General features: G+C 37.7%; 1 protein-coding gene across 1 annotated transcript in view; it reads left to right on the forward strand.

Moving 5' to 3' along the window:
• Positions 1-841: 841 nt before the first annotated feature.
• The window catches only part of MLLT4 (myeloid/lymphoid or mixed-lineage leukemia (trithorax homolog, Drosophila); translocated to, 4), a gene marked incomplete at its 3' end in the record, with an annotated part of 49,482 nt that continues 31,981 nt past the window's right edge, over positions 842-18,342 (forward strand). Inside the window, exons 1-8 of the mRNA XM_009586505.1 lie at positions 842-1,034; positions 2,662-2,774; positions 4,287-4,450; positions 5,801-5,961; positions 6,965-7,122; positions 14,953-15,064; positions 15,481-15,648; positions 17,221-17,265. Coding sequence (XP_009584800.1) covers positions 860-1,034; positions 2,662-2,774; positions 4,287-4,450; positions 5,801-5,961; positions 6,965-7,122; positions 14,953-15,064; positions 15,481-15,648; positions 17,221-17,265 — 1,096 coding nt within the window. The remainder of the gene's footprint in view (positions 1,035-2,661; positions 2,775-4,286; positions 4,451-5,800; positions 5,962-6,964; positions 7,123-14,952; positions 15,065-15,480; positions 15,649-17,220; positions 17,266-18,342) is intronic.

Genomic DNA, 18,342 nt, shown 5'->3' on the forward strand with positions numbered 1-18,342 from the left:
TCCTGCAGTTTGGTAGGCTGGAGTGGAGGACAGAACTCTGATGGCTAAGGAAAATATTTGAGGATGTGAATTTACAATAGTTTGAACAGATCGATGTTGCAGCGGTGGTGTAGCCACCTGGTTAACAGCTGCAGTCCCTTTCTTCCTTCCCTTTCGCCTTATGTTGTTACTGGAGCTTTTCTTCCATCCCAGAGTGTTTAGGGAGCTGTACCAAAGACTAATCTTTCTGAAAATATAAAATAAAAAAAGCAAAGCAAATTATTTAGCTTCCTGAACAATCTGTTTCTGGGACAAACAGATGCCAACATAAGAGAGAGGAGCGCATGAAGGGGGAGAAAGAGGAGAGAAAGGGTGATGCTTAGGACTGCTGTGACAGAAAGCTGTTCCCTTTAAGACACGTTGCTGTTCCTCGAGCATGTTTAGCCTGCACTCTGTTACAGACATGGGATACAAACTGGGTAACAAACTCTGGGTAACAAAATATATTGAGACCAGTCTCAAGACGTGTTTCTGGGTTTAAAAAAAAGAATAAAAAAAAGTTTTTATTAATTCTCCTTCAGGTAAACCTGGCAGTAGCTGTAAATTTGAATACTTAAAGATTCAAGTTTTAAGTATTTCCAGTAATATAGAGTACTTAATTTCTTTTTACAGAATATCCTTGTTTTTTCACATTTATTGTGTCCTAGTTAGTAAATCCTACTGTCCTCAAAATTTTGAAAAGCAGTGCTATATTTGAATGTCTTGTATTTTCATAATATATTTGTAACTAATAAATAGTAAAACCTGAACCTTGTAACTGTTAGCCAGCATTCAGAATTGTATTTTTATTTCTTTACAGGATCTGGAGTTTCATGGAGTAATGAGATTCTACTTTCAAGACAAAGCAGCTGGAAATTTCGCAACAAAATGTATCCGTGTCTCTAGTACTGCCACAACTCAAGATGTAATAGAAACTCTTGCAGAGAAGTTTCGACCAGACATGCGAATGTTGTCATCCCCTAAATACTCGCTTTATGAGGTGCATGTCAGCGGAGGTTAGTATTTATTCACAGTCTTTCCTGCATCCACACCACCTTCCTATCCACCCCAGCCAAAATATCTTTAGGTTTGCCACCAGCTTCTGAACCACATAAGACTTTGGGTTTTTTTTTTCCTAAGTACATTGCTACTGATTGTTACATGGGGGAGTGGTATTTCAAAATGTAAGTATGCATATCTGGCCTGCAGTTTATGTAAGTTTTGATTATGATCTATTAAATGCTGTACTTGACTCCCTGTTAATTTGTTGACATTTGTGAGAGAGTTGCTATTTTTAGAACTAGTAGGTGAAGACTAAATTTATAATGGGAGAATAGGGATGTTAAATTGGAGCATTTAAGAGTACATCCTTAGTTCTTTGACGTTGTGGGCCTTTGATAGATAGCCTTATAATGCATGTTCCTTTACTGCTAAACTGGGGGGAGTTCAACATAGTATTGTTTGGAGATCCTTTCATGTTATCTGTGAAGAACTTGGATATCTAAATAGCCTTTTGATGCTCCTAGCATTTGTGTCTCCCCACAGTAGAAAGCTTCAGGTTGGAAGGTGGTAGTGTGTGTGGTGATGGTGGAGACAGGAATAGGAGAAACTAGCTTTTTGTCGTGCTTTTTCTTTTTTGTATTTCAGAAGCTTACACAAGTGGTTTAATTACCTTAAATTCTGCTTTTGAAAGACTGAAAATAATTTAATTTGAGATAGAGAATGGAAATTTATTGGGATATGTGTCACTTTTCATGGTCTGCGAATGATGACTTGATGTGAATTATATGGGACTAGGGAAAAGTGCATGTGTTATCACTAATTTAAGCAATGAATAGGATGGGTTTTGTCTGCTTTAGGTTTCTTTAAAAATCCTTTAGCACTGTACCTGTAGTCAAAATGAAATTGTTTCCTTTACAGAGCAAGTTCCTCATGTTTAAAACGTGGCTCATAAGAGAGGCATCTCATTCAATAGGAGTGTTTCTCGTTAAATAAAATGTAACTGCAAAGACATTATTGTCTTGCTGTGCGTATATACTGTCTCCTACTTCTAGAAGGGAGATCAAATGGCAAAACTTGTTTAATTTTTCTAACCACTCTCAAATTTTTTTCATATTCTTAAAGTAGATATAATACATTAAATACACTATATGAAATTTTGTGTAGTATATATATGCATAATGGATTTTTTTTTTTTTAAATTTCATAATCTGGTTTATTTTTGTGCAGTCTTTCCAGAATGGTAGTTCTTGGGCCACAATCAGGCTGGTTAAATGTAAAATAAGGAAAGAGTATTTGGAAGTCTCGTGAAAGTTTGAAACATTGTAACTGTAGATGTAACTTCTCCTGAGTGGTAATCTTGTGTTCCCAGACTTCAATTCTGACAAAGGAGATATGCAAGACTACTTTATGTGGACCTTTAGCTCATGTAGATAGAGGGAATACGCTTAGGCTGGTTCCTGGAAAGGGGACATATATTTCTACCTCCCCAGGCTTTCTGTCCATAGACTTGACAGGGAAACATCAACTGATGTGTACTGTTCAGCAAACTTTTTGGTTTTTTTAAGAGTATAACTTGTTTCTAAGTGTCTTCGCTCTTGAAGTGCCAAGTAAGTGTTACTGCTTTTCATTTTTTTGAAGAAGAAAGAAGATTAGATGTAGATGAGAAGCCTCTTGTTGTACAATTAAACTGGAACAAAGATGATCGAGAGGGAAGATTTGTTCTCAAGAATGAAAATGATACGCTTCCTCCAAAGGTAAGTCTTTAAGGAGTATGCTAGTGGTAACAGCAGTTTTGAAATGTGTGGGACTTGCTTGTATAGCAAAACATAATTTCTACTTCTCTAATTCCTGAAAACAACTGCTGCTGCTGACCTTTGATATCTGGAGCAAGTTTTTTTAAATACTTAAAATGCATCTTCACAACACAGCATTTTTGTGGTCTTTCAGATGGCTTGTGATGCTTTGATCCATGTAGCTGTCTAGTACTGGAGCATGTAATGCCCAGAGAACTTAGAGCTTGCTTTGCTCAAGTATGATGAATTAAAAATTTCCTCAAATAGTATGTGATGCCAAACACCTAGTAGGTAATCCTATCTCTTGCAGAGTCTTTAAAAGGGGATGCCAGAGGGAATTGAATAACTACAAATTGTTACCTCCCTAGGTAACATTCTGTTCCTTAACAAAACTGATGGGAGACTCTTTCCTTTTTGGGGAGGGTTTTTTTTTTTCCTTCCAAATGCAAAATGGGGTACATGCAAACATCAGCCATACAAAAGCTTTTTTTTTGCATTAGTCATTTAAACATTCAATTAGATCAGACTTTGGTTCCTGAAGTCATATAATTATATATATTATATCTAACTTGGATGCTTATAGCTATGGAAAACATGCTGTTCAGTGGGGGCTATTTTCAGGCAAGTTTTTCATCTTGGGCTGAGCACTAAATTTCTTTTGCTCTTGGAATTAGAGCTTGTTAATTTTAAAGATGCTTTGGTACATGAGCTATTCTTACACGACACTTTTGACTACAGGATACATCCATGTTAGCGGTGGGGAGGGAAAATTAATGATGTCTTGCACTACGTTTACCAGACTTGCTATTCCTATTCATTGAATTAAGTAATCTTCAATCTTCCTTCTCTGTGTTCTTCACTTCCTGATAGAAGCAAAAAAATCTGCATCTTCTTTCTCTCATCTTCTATTGTTTTCTCTACAGAAGGCAAATGAGCCTAGGATTACAGGTATCATGTGTATGCAAGGAGCAGGAATTGGAGAAAAGAACGCTGGAAGCACAACTCAGAAAAATACACCATAGGGGAGATGTCCTTTATAATGTTTTTCCTTCTGCAGTTTATTCTTATCTGATGTTCCAACACAGTTTTCTTGAAAATAGATTAGGTGCAGTGTTGTTTTGTGAAGTACTTTTACTGGGAGGCAGAAATTTGTTTTGCAGCCTTCAGTTAATCTTTGAGGCCAAGTAGATAGTAGGCATTATTCAAGTAGAATTCTGCTGTTTCTTCGCTTTCTTGAGTACAAGGTGCTTAATCAGTTCATACTTGCTTTGGAATATGAAATTATTTTTGCCTTCTATGTTATTCTGGAGAGTATTAGTCCCATCCATGTGTAATGGAGTATTGTTGCCTGGAGTATTGTTTTTGTGTTAGTGATACTATGTATTAATCAGATTTATCTGGAAAGTTAAAACCAATACTAACTTTTCATTGGACTAAAAATGATGGAAGTTGTTTGAAACTCATTTATTTCAGAAGGCTCAGAGTAATGGCCCTGAAAAACAAGAAAAAGAGGGAGTAATTCAGAATTTCAAACGAACTCTCTCAAAAAAAGAAAAAAAAGAAAAAAAGAGGCGTGAAAAAGAGGCGTTGCGACAAGCATCAGATAAAGATGATAGACTTCTTCATGGGGATGATATGTAAGTGTTTTAAACTTTGATCAGTTCATATAACCTACATCTTTCTTTAAAGGATTTCCCCTCTCTACCAAATAAGTTGTTGTTTCTTTGCAATATCATCATAAAACAAAATACGTGATGGCAATTTCTATATGTACATTTTGCTTCAAGGTTTGTTTTTAAACCATGAAATAAGCTTTTTCCCACCTCTTTGCCCTTGTACAAAAATTGACACTTGCTTGGTGACATGGACTTTCCCCACTATGTTTATTTTTGAGCATTTACTCTAGGGTGGGTTTATTCCTCTCCCTGTGTTTGATTGTTCTGTCTTTTGCCAGAAAAATTAGAGTTTGCATTTCACTTTACCACCTGACTATCAGTTTGTTTTTCTCTGAGACGTATTTTGGTAACCAGTCTTCCAGGTTCTTCAACTCTTCCTCCCAAATCTCCTGTGCCTTATTCATTGAGACAGGGCAGAACATACATTAATCCTTGTACAGAAACTGGAGCACAAGGGTCAGGCATGAATAACTGTATGTAGAACTAGAAACTTGAGAAAGGTCTACATTAAATTAAACTTTGTCTCTGTACCAGATTCTGTAGGTTTCATATGTAATACACCAGAAAAAAATTCATTAACGGTGGATTTTTAACATACCCAGAAAGAAAATGAATGATGAAAACTTACTAATTGGTAACAGATTCTCAGAGATGAAAGAAATTAGTTGACTGGTTGACATATAATAGAGGATCTAGCTGCTTAGCTTGATTTTTTTTTTTTTTTAATTTTTTTTCTTTTTTTGAGTTCATTATTGTTTTTCATATGTGTAGTACTGCTCTGCATAGATATGTTTGCAGTGTTCTTCAGATGTCAGCATGATCTTTCCAGTATTCTGTGCTGTTACTTAGCTTGATCTTAATTTTTTTAAATTAAAATAGAATTGTATTTAAGTGCATTAGCAAAAGAAAGAGCATGCGCTGCAAGCACATGCTAGCTCTGCTTCCACGTGATTTGCAATATTGTAAATCAGAATAAAGTTAGGGTATAATGTAAAGTTTCTTTAAGGCCTCTCCTCCCCCTCGACCCCCAAGAGGTAGAAGGCTTCTTTTTTTCTTTGAAAACTAGCAACCATCAATACTTGCTAGTTTTCTTTGAAATTGGTTGTTGTCTATTTCAGGTGAGCGTGGGTACCTGAACAGTGTTAATACTAGCAAAAGAGAAGTTCATGTAGAAACTATCTTACAATACCTTAATTAATCTCCTATGTGTATGGATTCTACTCGCCTTTTATCCTTTATGAAGTGATGAGGAGATACGTATTTTAAGCTATTAATGGCAATTTTTTCTTTTTATTTAAACTAACTTGGCAGTGAGAATTCTCGCCTTGCAGCTGAGGTTTACAAAGATATGCCTGAGACCAGCTTCACTCGCACGATATCCAATCCTGAGGTGGTTATGAAACGGCGGCGACAGCAAAAACTAGAGAAGAGAATGCAGGAATTTCGCAGTTCTGATGGCAGACCAGACTCAGGTACTTAGATTTCTTCTGGTTAAGTTGTAAACAGTAAACTGTTTACTGAGAGAGTATTTTTAAGGCCAGCGACTCGTGTAAATTTGACTGAACTTCTGCTTTCTCCAACATTTTTTGTACTTCATGGTGTAACTGAATGGAGGATTTGTAGAGGTAAAAATCCACAGGAGTGTGTTCTGTGACGAGTGTGAGTCAAAGCTTTCAGTGATGGGCAAATTGATGGGAGAGAATACGCTCATTGATCTTGCTAACAGTGCTAAACCGGGAAAGAAGGAAGGACATAATTAGACTGACTAAACTGACAAACTAGGAAGTCTTCCGAAATAAATGTCATTCATTTTACTAAGAACAAGCTGAATGACCTGAATGTAAAAATGCAATCAGTAGCACAAATACAGGATGGCAAGGAGTGATTGTTCAGGTCTGCACAAAGGGTTCCGGTAGATCTTGTGAATATCAATGATCAAGTATTTCACATTCTTGAGGGTGGGGATACAACAAAAGTGGTTGTATAAGCATCAGCATTAAATGAATGAGTGAAGCAATGTTAGTACTGATAAAACATAAAATGATGTATTCTGTCCATGGAAAAGTAGTGAAGAAGGAGTTAGAGGTGTAGAAAACATCACCTGAGGGAAATCTTAAATGGGCTTTTTAAAGAGAGGCTAGATTCTTGAAGGTCAGCACAAACTTGCTGTCAAGATGGGAAAGGTCAGTTCTTCATCCAGTTGTTGTCACTGTTTCATTTTAACTTCAGGTAGAATGGTGAAGCACTAGGGAAAAGACTTGCTTAGAGAAATTAGGAAGGCATCACTGGAGGTTTTTTACCAATGGTGGAGACAAATCTATTTCAGGGATGTTATGTAACTTTTCATGTATTAGTGGATTGATTAGATGATTTCTGAAGGGGTTCGTTCTTATATTCTATTAGAAATATAATAAATGGCTGCATGTCTGTCTTTTTATTCCCTGGTAGCATTGTTAATTAAATTTTGTTTCCAAGGTGGGACACTGAGAATTTATGCAGACAGTTTAAAACCAAATATACCATACAAGACAATCCTGCTGTCCACTACGGATACTGCAGACTTTGCAGTTATTGAAGCACTGGAAAAATACGGTCTGGAGAAGGAAAATCCCAAGGATTATTGTATCGCTCGTGTAAGTGAAGTTACTAAGTCACAATCTTCTCATGCTTCATATTTGATTTTGTTCCTTGCAGTAGCTTTAAAACTAAATGGAAAGACTCTCGTAGTTCTGCGACTAAGTTTTGGAAGTGATTTGTCAGGTTTTTTTTTGTAAAACGACAATCTTCCAATCTTACTAAATTATTATGTGGTCTACCTGGACTTAAGCAAAGCCTTTGACACTGTCTCCCACAGCATTCTCCTGGAGAAGCTGGCGGCTCACGGCTTAGACAGGTGTACTCTTCGCTGGGTAAAAAACTGGCTGGACGGCTGAGCCCAGAGAGTTGTGGTCAATGGAGTTAAATGCAGTTGGCGGCCGGTCACGAACGGTGTTCCCCAGGGCTCAGTTTTGGGGCCGGTCCTGTTCAATATCTTTATCAACGATCTGGATGAGGGGATTGAGTGCTCCCTCAATAAGTTTGCAGACGACACCAAGCTGGGCGGGAGTGTCGATCTGCTCGAGGGTAGGAAGGCTCTGCAGAGGGATCTGGACAGGCTGGATCGATGGGCCGAGGCCAACTGTATGAGGTTCAACAAGGCCAAGTGCCGGGTCCTGCCCTTTGGCCACAACAAGCCCATGCAGCGCTACAGGCTTGGGGAAGAGTGGCTGGAAAGCTGCCCAGAGGAAAAGGAACCTGGGGGTGCTGATTGACAGCCGGCTGAACATGAGCCGGCAGTGTGCCCAGGTGGTCAAGAAGGCCAATGGCATCCCGGGGTGTATCAGAAAAAGTGTGGCCAGCAGGAGTAGGGAGGGGATCGTGCCCCTGTACTCGGCCCTGGGGAGGCCGCACCTCGAATCCTGTGTTCAGTTTTGGGCCTCTCACTACAAGAAGGACATTGAGGTGCTGGAGCGTGTCCAGAGAAGGGCAACGAAGCTGGTGAAGGGTCTGGAGCACAAGTCTGATGAGGAGCGGCTGAGGGAACTGGGACTGTTTAGCCTGGAGAAGAGGAGGCTGAGGGGAGACCTCATCGCGCTCTACAACTACCTGAAAGGAGGTTGTAGCGAGGTGGGGGTTGGTCTCTTCTGCCAAGTAACAAGCGGTAGGACGAGAGGAAATGGCCTCAAGTTGCGCCAAGGGAGGTTTAGATTGGACATTAGGAAAAACTTCTTTACTGAAAGAGTGGTCAGGCCTTGGAACAGGCTGCCGAGGGAAGTGGTGGAGTCACCATCCCTGGAAGTATTTAAAAGACGTGTAGATGAGGCGCTTAGGGACATGGTTTAGTGGGCATGGTGGTGTTGGATTGACGGTTGGACTTGATGATCTTAGAGGTCTTTTCCAACCTTAATGATTCTATGATTCTATGATTCTATTACTCGCTATATAGATAAACATTAATGATGAAAGTAACATATTTCTGTATTTGGCACTGTAGTTTTATACCACTAAGTGTGCTTATGGTTCGCAGAATGTATAAACTAATAGTTAATCCTGCGGATACCTAAATTTGTGCTGTTTGCGCAGAAAACTATTCCCCTGAACTAAGAGCGTCTGCTCAGAGGCAAAAGTGCTGAGTCCAAACTCCATTATAAAAGGTATATGTTATATGCTGTTGCCTTATGCCTTTCAGTGGTAGCTTACTCTTACTACACATCAGAAAAGATTAAACATTTAAGTGAAACTTATGCTTATTTTCAGAATTTAGTTATTTTAGGAGTTCTAAATGAATTGTATAGAATTGCTGTTTCTTAGAGTGTATGGCTTTATCAAAAAGTCCCATGGGCAGTACTGATTAAAGGTTACAAACTTCTGTCCATATCATCTTCTGAAGGAGAACAGTGAGACTTGAAAACATTTGATCCTTGTTTGAGCCCAGTCTTTGATTACATTTCTGGCTATTACTTGTCTAATAAACTTGGATTTATTGCTCCTTAAAATGGTGAAAGAAAGGGAAAAATGTTTGTGTCTCATCATATTGTGCTCTCTTCCCCTGCTCCTTCTCCAGTGCTTAAAGTGCCACTGGAAAACAGTAAGGAAGCTTATACTATTTGCTATTCCGCGCACTTTCTAGCTGCTCTAAAGGATGTGGATATATCTTTGGTCTTAAAGTTGTTTTTCATGGTATCTTTGAGTAACCTTAGTTACTTTTGCTGTGCCTACAGCCTCTGGTGGTATAATTAACTGGGAATTGATGTGTTGCTCTAATGCTGTTCTGATTAGTAATAAGGAAACTGTACGGTGGTAGTGCTTTTGTAGTTTCGTAACAGTGAACTAATCTTAGTTTTTATTGTTTCAACAGTTTTGTCTTCTTTCTAGACATATTTTTAATGAGGTTCTGGACACGTTATCTTGTCTTCATTAACCTGTAATAGGGGTCCCAACTGCGAAAGTTAATTTTACTTAACTTCAGTAAAATTTTACGTAGGTTTTTATTATAGAGGGGAATAATTTTGTTAGTAATAGGGTTTTTTTAATGACACAGTGTCGTGGTTTAACTCCAGCCGGCCACTGAGCACCACGCAGCCGCTCGCTCACTCCCCCTGGGTGGGATGGGGGAAAGAATCAGAAGGGTAAAAGTGAGGAAACTTGTGGGTTTAGATAAAGACAGTTTAATAGGGAAAGCAAAAGCCACGCACGCAAGCAAAGCAAAACAAGGAATTCATTCACTACTTTCCATCAGCAGGCAGGTGTTCAGCCACCTCCAGGAAAGCAGGGCTCCATCACGCGTAACGGTTACTTGGGAAGACAAACGCCATCACTCCGAACGTCCCCGCCTCCTTCTTCTTCGCCCAGCCTTATATGCTGAGCATGACGTCATATGGTATGGAATAGCCCATTGGCCAGCTGGGCCAGCCATCCCGGCCACACTCCCTCCCAGCCCCCCACGCACTTGGCAGGGCACGGGAAGATGAAAAGTCCTTTACTAGTGTACACATTACTTAGCAACAACTAAAACATTAGTGTGTTATCAACACTATTCTCATACTACATCCAAAACATAGCACTATACCAGTTAATAGGAAGAAAATCAACTCCATCCCAGCTGAAACCAGGACACACAGCATATTAAAAATTGATTCTCAGTTTTGGCTGTGAAGTATTTTCTATGTGTAGTTTTAATTACGACAGTTATCTTCATATATATTGTATATTCTATCATTATCATTATTATTTTCCCTTTTTCTGTTCTATTAACTGTCTTTATCTCAACCCACGAGCTTTTCTCACTCTTACCCTTCCAATTCTCTCCCCGTCCCACTGGGGGAGGGGGGGAGTGAGCAAGCGGCTGTGTGGTATTTGGCTGCCTGCCAGGTTAAACCACGACAGTCCCATAAATGAAATTAATGATTTTCAGTCATTGATCTTATTAAATAGGCTGCTGACTTAACACGCTCGTTTTTCTGCTGGTTTGAGAGAATTGTGGGCTACAGCAGAGAAATTGTGACTGAATTTGGAAGGTGGTTTTGCATCAGTCTGTTTAGTTCACAGTTAGAGGGTATTATGATGTATTATGAAATATTTACATTTTAGGGAATTTATTGAACTGATTGCACACTTACCAGGAAAACTATTGCAAGTCACTGTTGTGGTAGTGGTGGTGGTGTTCTTTCTCGCCTCCCCTTGTTCTCTGATCTTGTGTGGGGATGTTTAATGTAGAAAATAGTCTGAGGAATGTTGCTTTGATCTTGGGAAAGATTAACAAAGTCTTTGCTGTGAAGCAAATTGATTTAAATTAGTTTTCTGGAAAGCACTTCCGGAAAATATTTTGTCTTTTCTGAGCAACATGTCTTCTTGATATAGTAAGTTTCTATACTGACAAAAGTTCTATGTTTATGTATACGTTTGAAATACGGGAGTGGTCTTCATTGGCTAATAGCAGATCTTTTTTATACCTTTAAGTGTAGAAGACCTTACTGTTTTGCTCACCATCATTCATTGTAGTTGGCCAAAATCTGCTTGGCCTTTTTCAGTGCCTCTGCTGATACAGTGCTTGAGTTTTAAATATGATGATTCTTGCTTTTTTTTTTTAAAAAAAAGTTGATTATTTTTAACCTAACTTTAAAATCTCCTTTTGGCCAAATATTTTATGAAGTTGCTTTCCTTGCTGGAAACATTAAAATATCCTAGCTTTAGCTTGATGTGTCTTTCATCACTGTTTTCTTTTTTGGAATGAATACAGTGCTAAGTAGGTGTCATGGCCATTGGTACTCCTTTACACTGAAGTCTCACAGCTGTTCTTAACGCCTCATGGGCTTTTACCCCTGTTCTTCTGATACTTTACAGTGTTCTGTGGAAGAGAAATCTATCTTGCACGTTCCTATTCTTTACTTTTTGTTGGGTTTAAAATAGTGTACAGTGGAACATAAAACTTCAGTTTCTTGATGGTTGGGATTTTTAAATGTTTTGTTCTGTTTGGGTGGCAGGTGAAGTGTTTTCAAAGATGACTTAAGCAGTTGACATTTACGTAACTATTAAGATGGATTTTAAGTTACATGAGAAGATCTTTATAAGGCTGCATAAGTACCTGTAATGAAGTTCACTCACTTCTAAAGTTTCAGTTAAAAGAGCACTGTAAGAATTTTTCTTAACACTTACCATTAACAACTTTTATTGTAAATGGCTGTTTCCTGTTGCTTGCTTTCATACCCTGGTTTGTGGAATATCAGGCTGCACCTTTATGCCCACTTCTAAAGTGCTTTTCTATGTAATCAAGAAAATACAAGTTTGTTCCAATATACATTTTGTTTGTTTCAGTTTGCTTGGTTTGAGTTTCCCTGAATAATACAGAGTTCACTACACATCTCTCAAGATGTCAAATTAATTAGACAGTCTTCCAAGCTACCTCTGCATATTCACTTAGGGCATAAGACTTGAGGCATGCGGCAAACCGGTTAACCCTTAAAAGTAGAATTTTGATTAGACTTTCATTTTAGCATGCTCTTATTTTTTGCTCGAGGATAAGGCATAAATAACTTTATGTAATGTCAAGCAAAAACATGCGGTTCATGGTGATAAGTTTTTGGGTTGGGTTTTGGTGTTTGTTTTGTTTTTTTTTTTTTTGTTTTTTTTAGAAATAGACATTACAGACATGAGGCATTAAATATTTTTAGCAAGTTCCATTGTTCGGGTTTTTTTGGGGTTTTTTTCAGGGGCGTATGCAGAACCTGTGTTCCCAACTTAAAAGGAAAATTGAGGATTAATGCATTTGAGTAAGCAGATACATTAAAACATAAAGTAGATATGTTTTTTTTTTTACTTAAAAAACATTAAAACATTAAAATGACAAAAGAGCTTATTGAAGACCTATTATAGCACTGTTTTTTTTGTGTGAAACTTTTGCTAAGGATAGATCTGATAACTTGATCTGTAGCTATTACTTACCACAGGGGGCTTAAGTATTTGAGTATCATCTTCTCTTACTTGTTTATCCCAGCAAATGCCTTGGAAGTTAAGTCCTAAGTTGCCATAGACTTCATTTAAATTTTTTAGCTTGTATTTTCTGCATGCTTCACTGCATTTTAAATGAATAAATACAGATTGGAATGACTTTATGGTAATTTGTATATGCTCATTAATGCAATTATGAGGAAGCAGAGTATATTCTTCCTGATTATCTGTTACGAATTTGTTTCAGTTCGTAGGTTGTCAGCTGATAACCTGCTTCCAAGGCTTGTGATCTTAAGCTGGTTTTACCCATCTCCATTTCCTAGGCTGTTGCAGAAATCAGGGAAATGTCTGTGTCTGATCTCAGCAAACTGTATGGATTCAAATTCATGAAAGGATATTTACTGCATTTTCTGTTTTGAAAGCAAATCTCTACCCATAAGCCAAAATCCAATCATAATATAAACTTGTTCCCATGTTTTCCTGTTATTCTAAAATGTAGGCATTTTCAGCTTTGTGGGTGACACTGAGGCAGCATTTGCCTAAAACATTGAGATGTTTTCTAAAATGGCTTCATCATGATTAGAAGTCTCCTGGCCTGCATAAGCTCAGATGTGGTGTTTTGTATCTTTCTGGAGGTTAGGTCACACACTTTTTTTAAGTGAGGTATGTCTGAGTTATCGGCTCATGCTTCCTGAGAGACAGGAGGAATGGTAATGGGCTGGGAGGATGAGGGGATTAGTGCTTTTGTGACCCCTCTTCTCTAACTTGTCTAGTTTACCTTTGCTGCCGTTACGCCCAACGCCAAGTACAGATGCTCATCCAAGTTCCAAGGCAGAAGTAATATCAGGGTCAAGTAGTATTTATATCTCATCTGTCCTCTAACTTCACTGCATTTGGTTTTTTTTTGTTTGCTCCCCAGTCCAGTATTGGCCAGCCCCTGGTATGGATGCTGTAGCATGTAGTTCTTGTGTTGTAACTAGTTACCTTCTCTCTTAAGGGCTTTGGAATTTAAAAATTGTTGCTTGTTGAATAAGGCTTGAAACACAGTGTTACTTTAATTAGCTAATCAAAATTATCCCGTAGGTATAATTGATTTTAAAATCTGAGATGTGACATAGAAAAGAGTGGTTTGGCAAGATAAGATTTGAGTGTAGATGTGTTTCTGTTTCCCTTTGGTTTATACATCTTAATGTTTTCCTCATTTTATAGTATCTTGTCTATTCGAAAATCTAATTAAAGATAATTTAATTAGTCCTATGTTTAGCCATGTTTTGCATAGAAAATGTTTTAGGGAAGGGCCAATGACTTGATTACATACTTTTGATCTTAACTGTACTTGTTTCCTGCTTGGAAGAAGATGAAAGGACGTTCGAGGTGGATCTGTGAGAACTTATTTAACAGTGAAATGGGTGTGGAGAGGAGGCAACAAATAAGAGTGGAAAGCCTCCTGAGGGCTGCACCATAGTAGGGTGCAGTAGCCAATAGCTGCATTACTTCAGAAGGTGTTACCTGGGTCATAGTTCAGAGATGGGAATAATTTTGAGTAGTTTGTTTAAAATACAGCTGTCTGTGAATTTAAATAACATTGTTAAGATCACAAATGAGGGAGTAAAATGTATTTATTTTATCTTTTTATTTAGCTTTGAAAGATTATCTTTAACTTAAAAGATACTCATGCACTGTAATACTGCCTGTCATTGGTTTTTATGCTTGATCGCTGTGGGGAGCAGTAATGCAAATGTGCATGAAATCACAGGCTCTGTCTCTTTTAGAGTCAGAACTCATAGAATCAAGGTTTTCCCCTTCTTCCACCTTGTAAGGATATAGCTGTAAAAGGTATGAACAGTCTGTGGTTCTGTTCCCAAAGTGTACTTAGTTTTGGTTCTTCCTTAAAGCTAGACAGCATGAAACAATTGTGTGAAATGCTCCAGTCATGCCCTTAGTCTCTGTGTAGACCAGGTAAAGATTGGGTAAGACAAGGATGCAGGAAGTATCACAACATTCTCTTTGACAGCTTGTCTTGCCATTTCTAAAGATATGTGCATGTTGCGTTAGCAGAATGGCATTAGCAAAATGAAAGGCCGATTCCAGTGAATGCGATAATAAAGGAAACTTCAGGTTTATTTTTTAACTATCACCTCCACAGATTATAATTTTTTTTTTTCCTTTTCCCTCTTGGCTGTTGAGAAATTGGAATAATCTTGCTGAAAGATGGTCTTGTCTACCTTAAGTGTAACTTGCTTTTCTTTGCTTTTCAAATATATCTGGTGTTCTGGGAAGTGCGATTTAACTGTAACAAGAGGCGAGAGAGAGAGTTAGAGAAAGTCTTGGAAAGCAAAGTGCATTTCAAGTTACTGAATTCTTTTGCTTTTTCTCTTGTTATAAACAAACAAACAAAAATCAGAAGATATACCCCTGAATCCTGTGTTCTAATTGTCCACTAACAGCTCTGAAAACTGTTAATGGTTCTTTTCTAGGTCATGCTGCCTCCTGGTGCTCAGCACTCTGATGATAAAGGTGCTAAAGAAACTATTCTTGATGATGATGAGTGTCCACTGCAGATATTCAGGGAGTGGCCTAGTGATAAAGGTATGTCTAAAAAGCTTTAAGAGATTTTTGTGCTTTGGGAGTTGTAAGTCATGGTGTGGACCCCCTGTAAAGTAAGAAATTGGAACATATATTTTGAAGTGTTTTGTTTTCAGGCACTTTTAATACTAGGTGCTTTTAGAGTTATTTACTGTTTCATTCAGCACTGTTTATAGTAATACATCTTTAGACAGTAGAAGGGTTTTACATTTTATCCTAAAGTTTCTAAATTATCCACTGTGGAGAAGTATGCTATTAATTTTTTAAATAGTTTTAACTTAAAAATAACTATATAAAGAAGTGTCAGGAACTTAGCAAGCTGAAAGTAATCCTATGGAACACTTACAAATTAATAGATGTTGGATGTGTGCTTGTTCACTGATAGTGAGACTTAAAGGATGTATAATATTGTGTTTTAGGAATACTAGTCTTTCAGTTGAAAAGGCGGCCTCCTGATTATGTCCCAAAGAAATCCAAGAAAATAACTGATGGAAAGCCATTAAAGGGGAAGGAAAGAGTTGACGGGTCTGGCTACGGCTCTTGCCTTCCTCCTGAGAAACTACCGTACCTGGTAGAATTAAGCCCAGGTAAGAATTCTGGTTATCTAACAATCTAAATTACATTATTACATAGTCATTTAGGTTTTCCAAAAATAAGACTTTCATTGGAAGCACAAGAAAGTCTGTTGGCAGTGTAAGTGAATGCCACATCTGTTGTTCTTCTGATGTCAGATTCTGAATTGGAACTATCTAGAAGTAGAGCTGCATATTGCCATAATATCAAAATTTTAGTAGCAAATGTTTGGAGTAAAAACAGGGGAGAAATGATTGACTAAGACTTTGTCTCTATTAGCACGGTTTCAAGTATGAAGTTTTAAGTGTTTCAAAAACAAAAAAATGATTTGATCTTCAACTTCTGTTGGATTTTGGGGTTTAAAACTTGATAATAAGTAAAAGAGTTTAACATGTCATCTTGTGATTTAGGGGGGGAACTAAAAAAGCAGTGCTTAAATCTGGTTTGTTTTACATTCAGAAGTATACTGTAGCATACCTACTAAGATATATTTGACAGTGCCATACATGAAGAACGCATTTTTAGAAGGACAAGAACATGAATTTTTAAATCAAACTTACTTGCTAAACATTTTTCAGCCTATATGGAACCTTCAAATCACTAGCAATGCTGGGTTTTATTTTGGCGTCATTACAACTCTCTGGGCTGCACTGTAATTTACAATTCATTTTATGATCTAGGAACAGCCAGGGGAGTTTGATTGTTTATAGCACAACAACTGATGAAACACATACAACTTCTACTCTTAATTTCTCTGGTTGTCATGTTTAAAGATTTGGATATGGACTTTGATTTTTGGTGATTTAGTTATTTGCAGCTCTTTTTCCTATTAAGTGTAACTTGGGTACACTCAGGTACCCAAACAAGTGATTTACAGTTTGAAGTCTGGTTGTTTACCTTTCGGGAAGCAAGGCTGGAAATTGGTGCTGAAAACTTTGACCAGAACTGCAAACAAAAGGTTAAATTTGTAGTCAAATAGTGTGGTGTTTAATTAAAAAAAAAAAAAGCCAGATGAAATTAGCAGTACACAGAATATATTAAGTGAATTTTATATTGTGCTTTCTATATGTTGAGGTTTGATTTGCATATTAATATTTTGGGTTTTTTTAATAGTACTTTTGATTTCTTTTCTTGTGCTCTAAACTCTTACTCTTTGTGGAGTGTAGTTGCTTTAGTATTAAAACGTTGTGCTTGGGCAGTGGAGCAAGACATCCATTAACTGAGAGAGGAGAAGCAATCTGAAATGCCACAGGTGGCAACGCTGTGTACTAAGCTTTTGCACGTTGCCTGTGGGGACTGACCTATTGTTCATGTTTTTCTTCTAACAGCTTGTTGTCGCTTTTCTAAACAATAAGGATTGTTTCATTTAGTAGCTTTGTAGTATTCATGTCTTTATATTCCATGCAGTTTCTAAAGTTGAGAGAGTTTAATGCACTTCATCCTTATAAATTGAGTAAGTGTTGTCTGGCTACAGTTTCACCCTTTCCTGTCTTTTCTTTTCCTGCCTTCTTCCGCACGTTCTGCATGGTATCTGTCCTGCTGGTGCTGCCTTCACCTGGGTCCTCTGCATGTGTTTCTAACCCCAGGGAGAAGGAATCACTTTGCCTACTACAACTATCACGCTTACGAAGGTAACGCTGTATTTAATACTGTTCTCTCATTAGTCACTAAAAACGTCGCTGGCTGTAAATCTTTTGTTTCTTTTTGACAAATGAAAAGCTATCTTGCTTATCTTACTTTTTTCCAAGGGACTGCTTCTGTGAAGCAGTTATTTGTCTTGTCAGCTGCCATTTAATTATTCTGTCTGTGACCAAACATCAAATAGGTCATGAATGTGCTACCACCCAAAGAGTTCAACCTTCCAGCTAAGGTTAACAACTATATTTCATAGGGTGCCTTACAAGCAGTGTTGTGGCAGGAAAAAAAAGTTCTTTGATCCATCCACTTGCAGAATTCATAGTTAAAAAGTGAATTGGGTAAATGGCATGGAACTTAATTGTGCTTTTCAATGTTTGACCGCCTTGATGTAGTGGATGAAATCCGTGATTTTTATGTGAAATAGTGTTTGGACCACTGGTAAAGCGACCTCACTTTCTGCTGTGTGGTGTTCTGTAGCATCCTTGGTATTTCTACTGCCTGGTTTATGGTGGTGTCTAACATAAACAGTGTACATCAAAGAGATTTAGCCACATTAGACAGTAGAGTCTTGTTCAGTTTTATCTGTAGCATTTGAAATTGATAACCTAACCTACAAATCATTATGGATCTTTGATTCTCCTTAGAGTTTAGAGTAATGTGCAGATATGTCCTGGTTTGGCCAAATAAATAAGAATGCAAAGCCACTTTCTTCTTCATTGTGAAATGTCTACCAAAATACCTTTTCCTTTTCTTAGTTTTTTAGCATCTGTTTCCTCGTTTTATTTTCTAGACTGCTATAAAAGTACTGTATGTCTGTTGGTGTTGCTCACCCTTTCATGGCTGTGGAGTACAATACTGGGGTTTAAAGAACTGTTAAAACTTTGGCCTCCAGTGCTCAAATATTTGATGAATTCAGACTTGCATTTCATTAACATCATTATTCCAGAGAGAAGAAAAGTTCCGTAAGTGTGCTGAACTAATAAGCATTGACGAGCTCTGCAGGAACACCTGACCATTGAATAGAAAGCTTGAAATTTGGTTGCATCTAACTGGGGAAAAAAAAAAAAAAT

Source organism: Fulmarus glacialis, unplaced genomic scaffold, assembly GCF_000690835.1.
Source record: "Fulmarus glacialis isolate BGI_N327 unplaced genomic scaffold, ASM69083v1 scaffold13721, whole genome shotgun sequence".
In the NCBI taxonomy this organism is placed as follows: Eukaryota; Metazoa; Chordata; class Aves; order Procellariiformes; family Procellariidae; genus Fulmarus; species Fulmarus glacialis.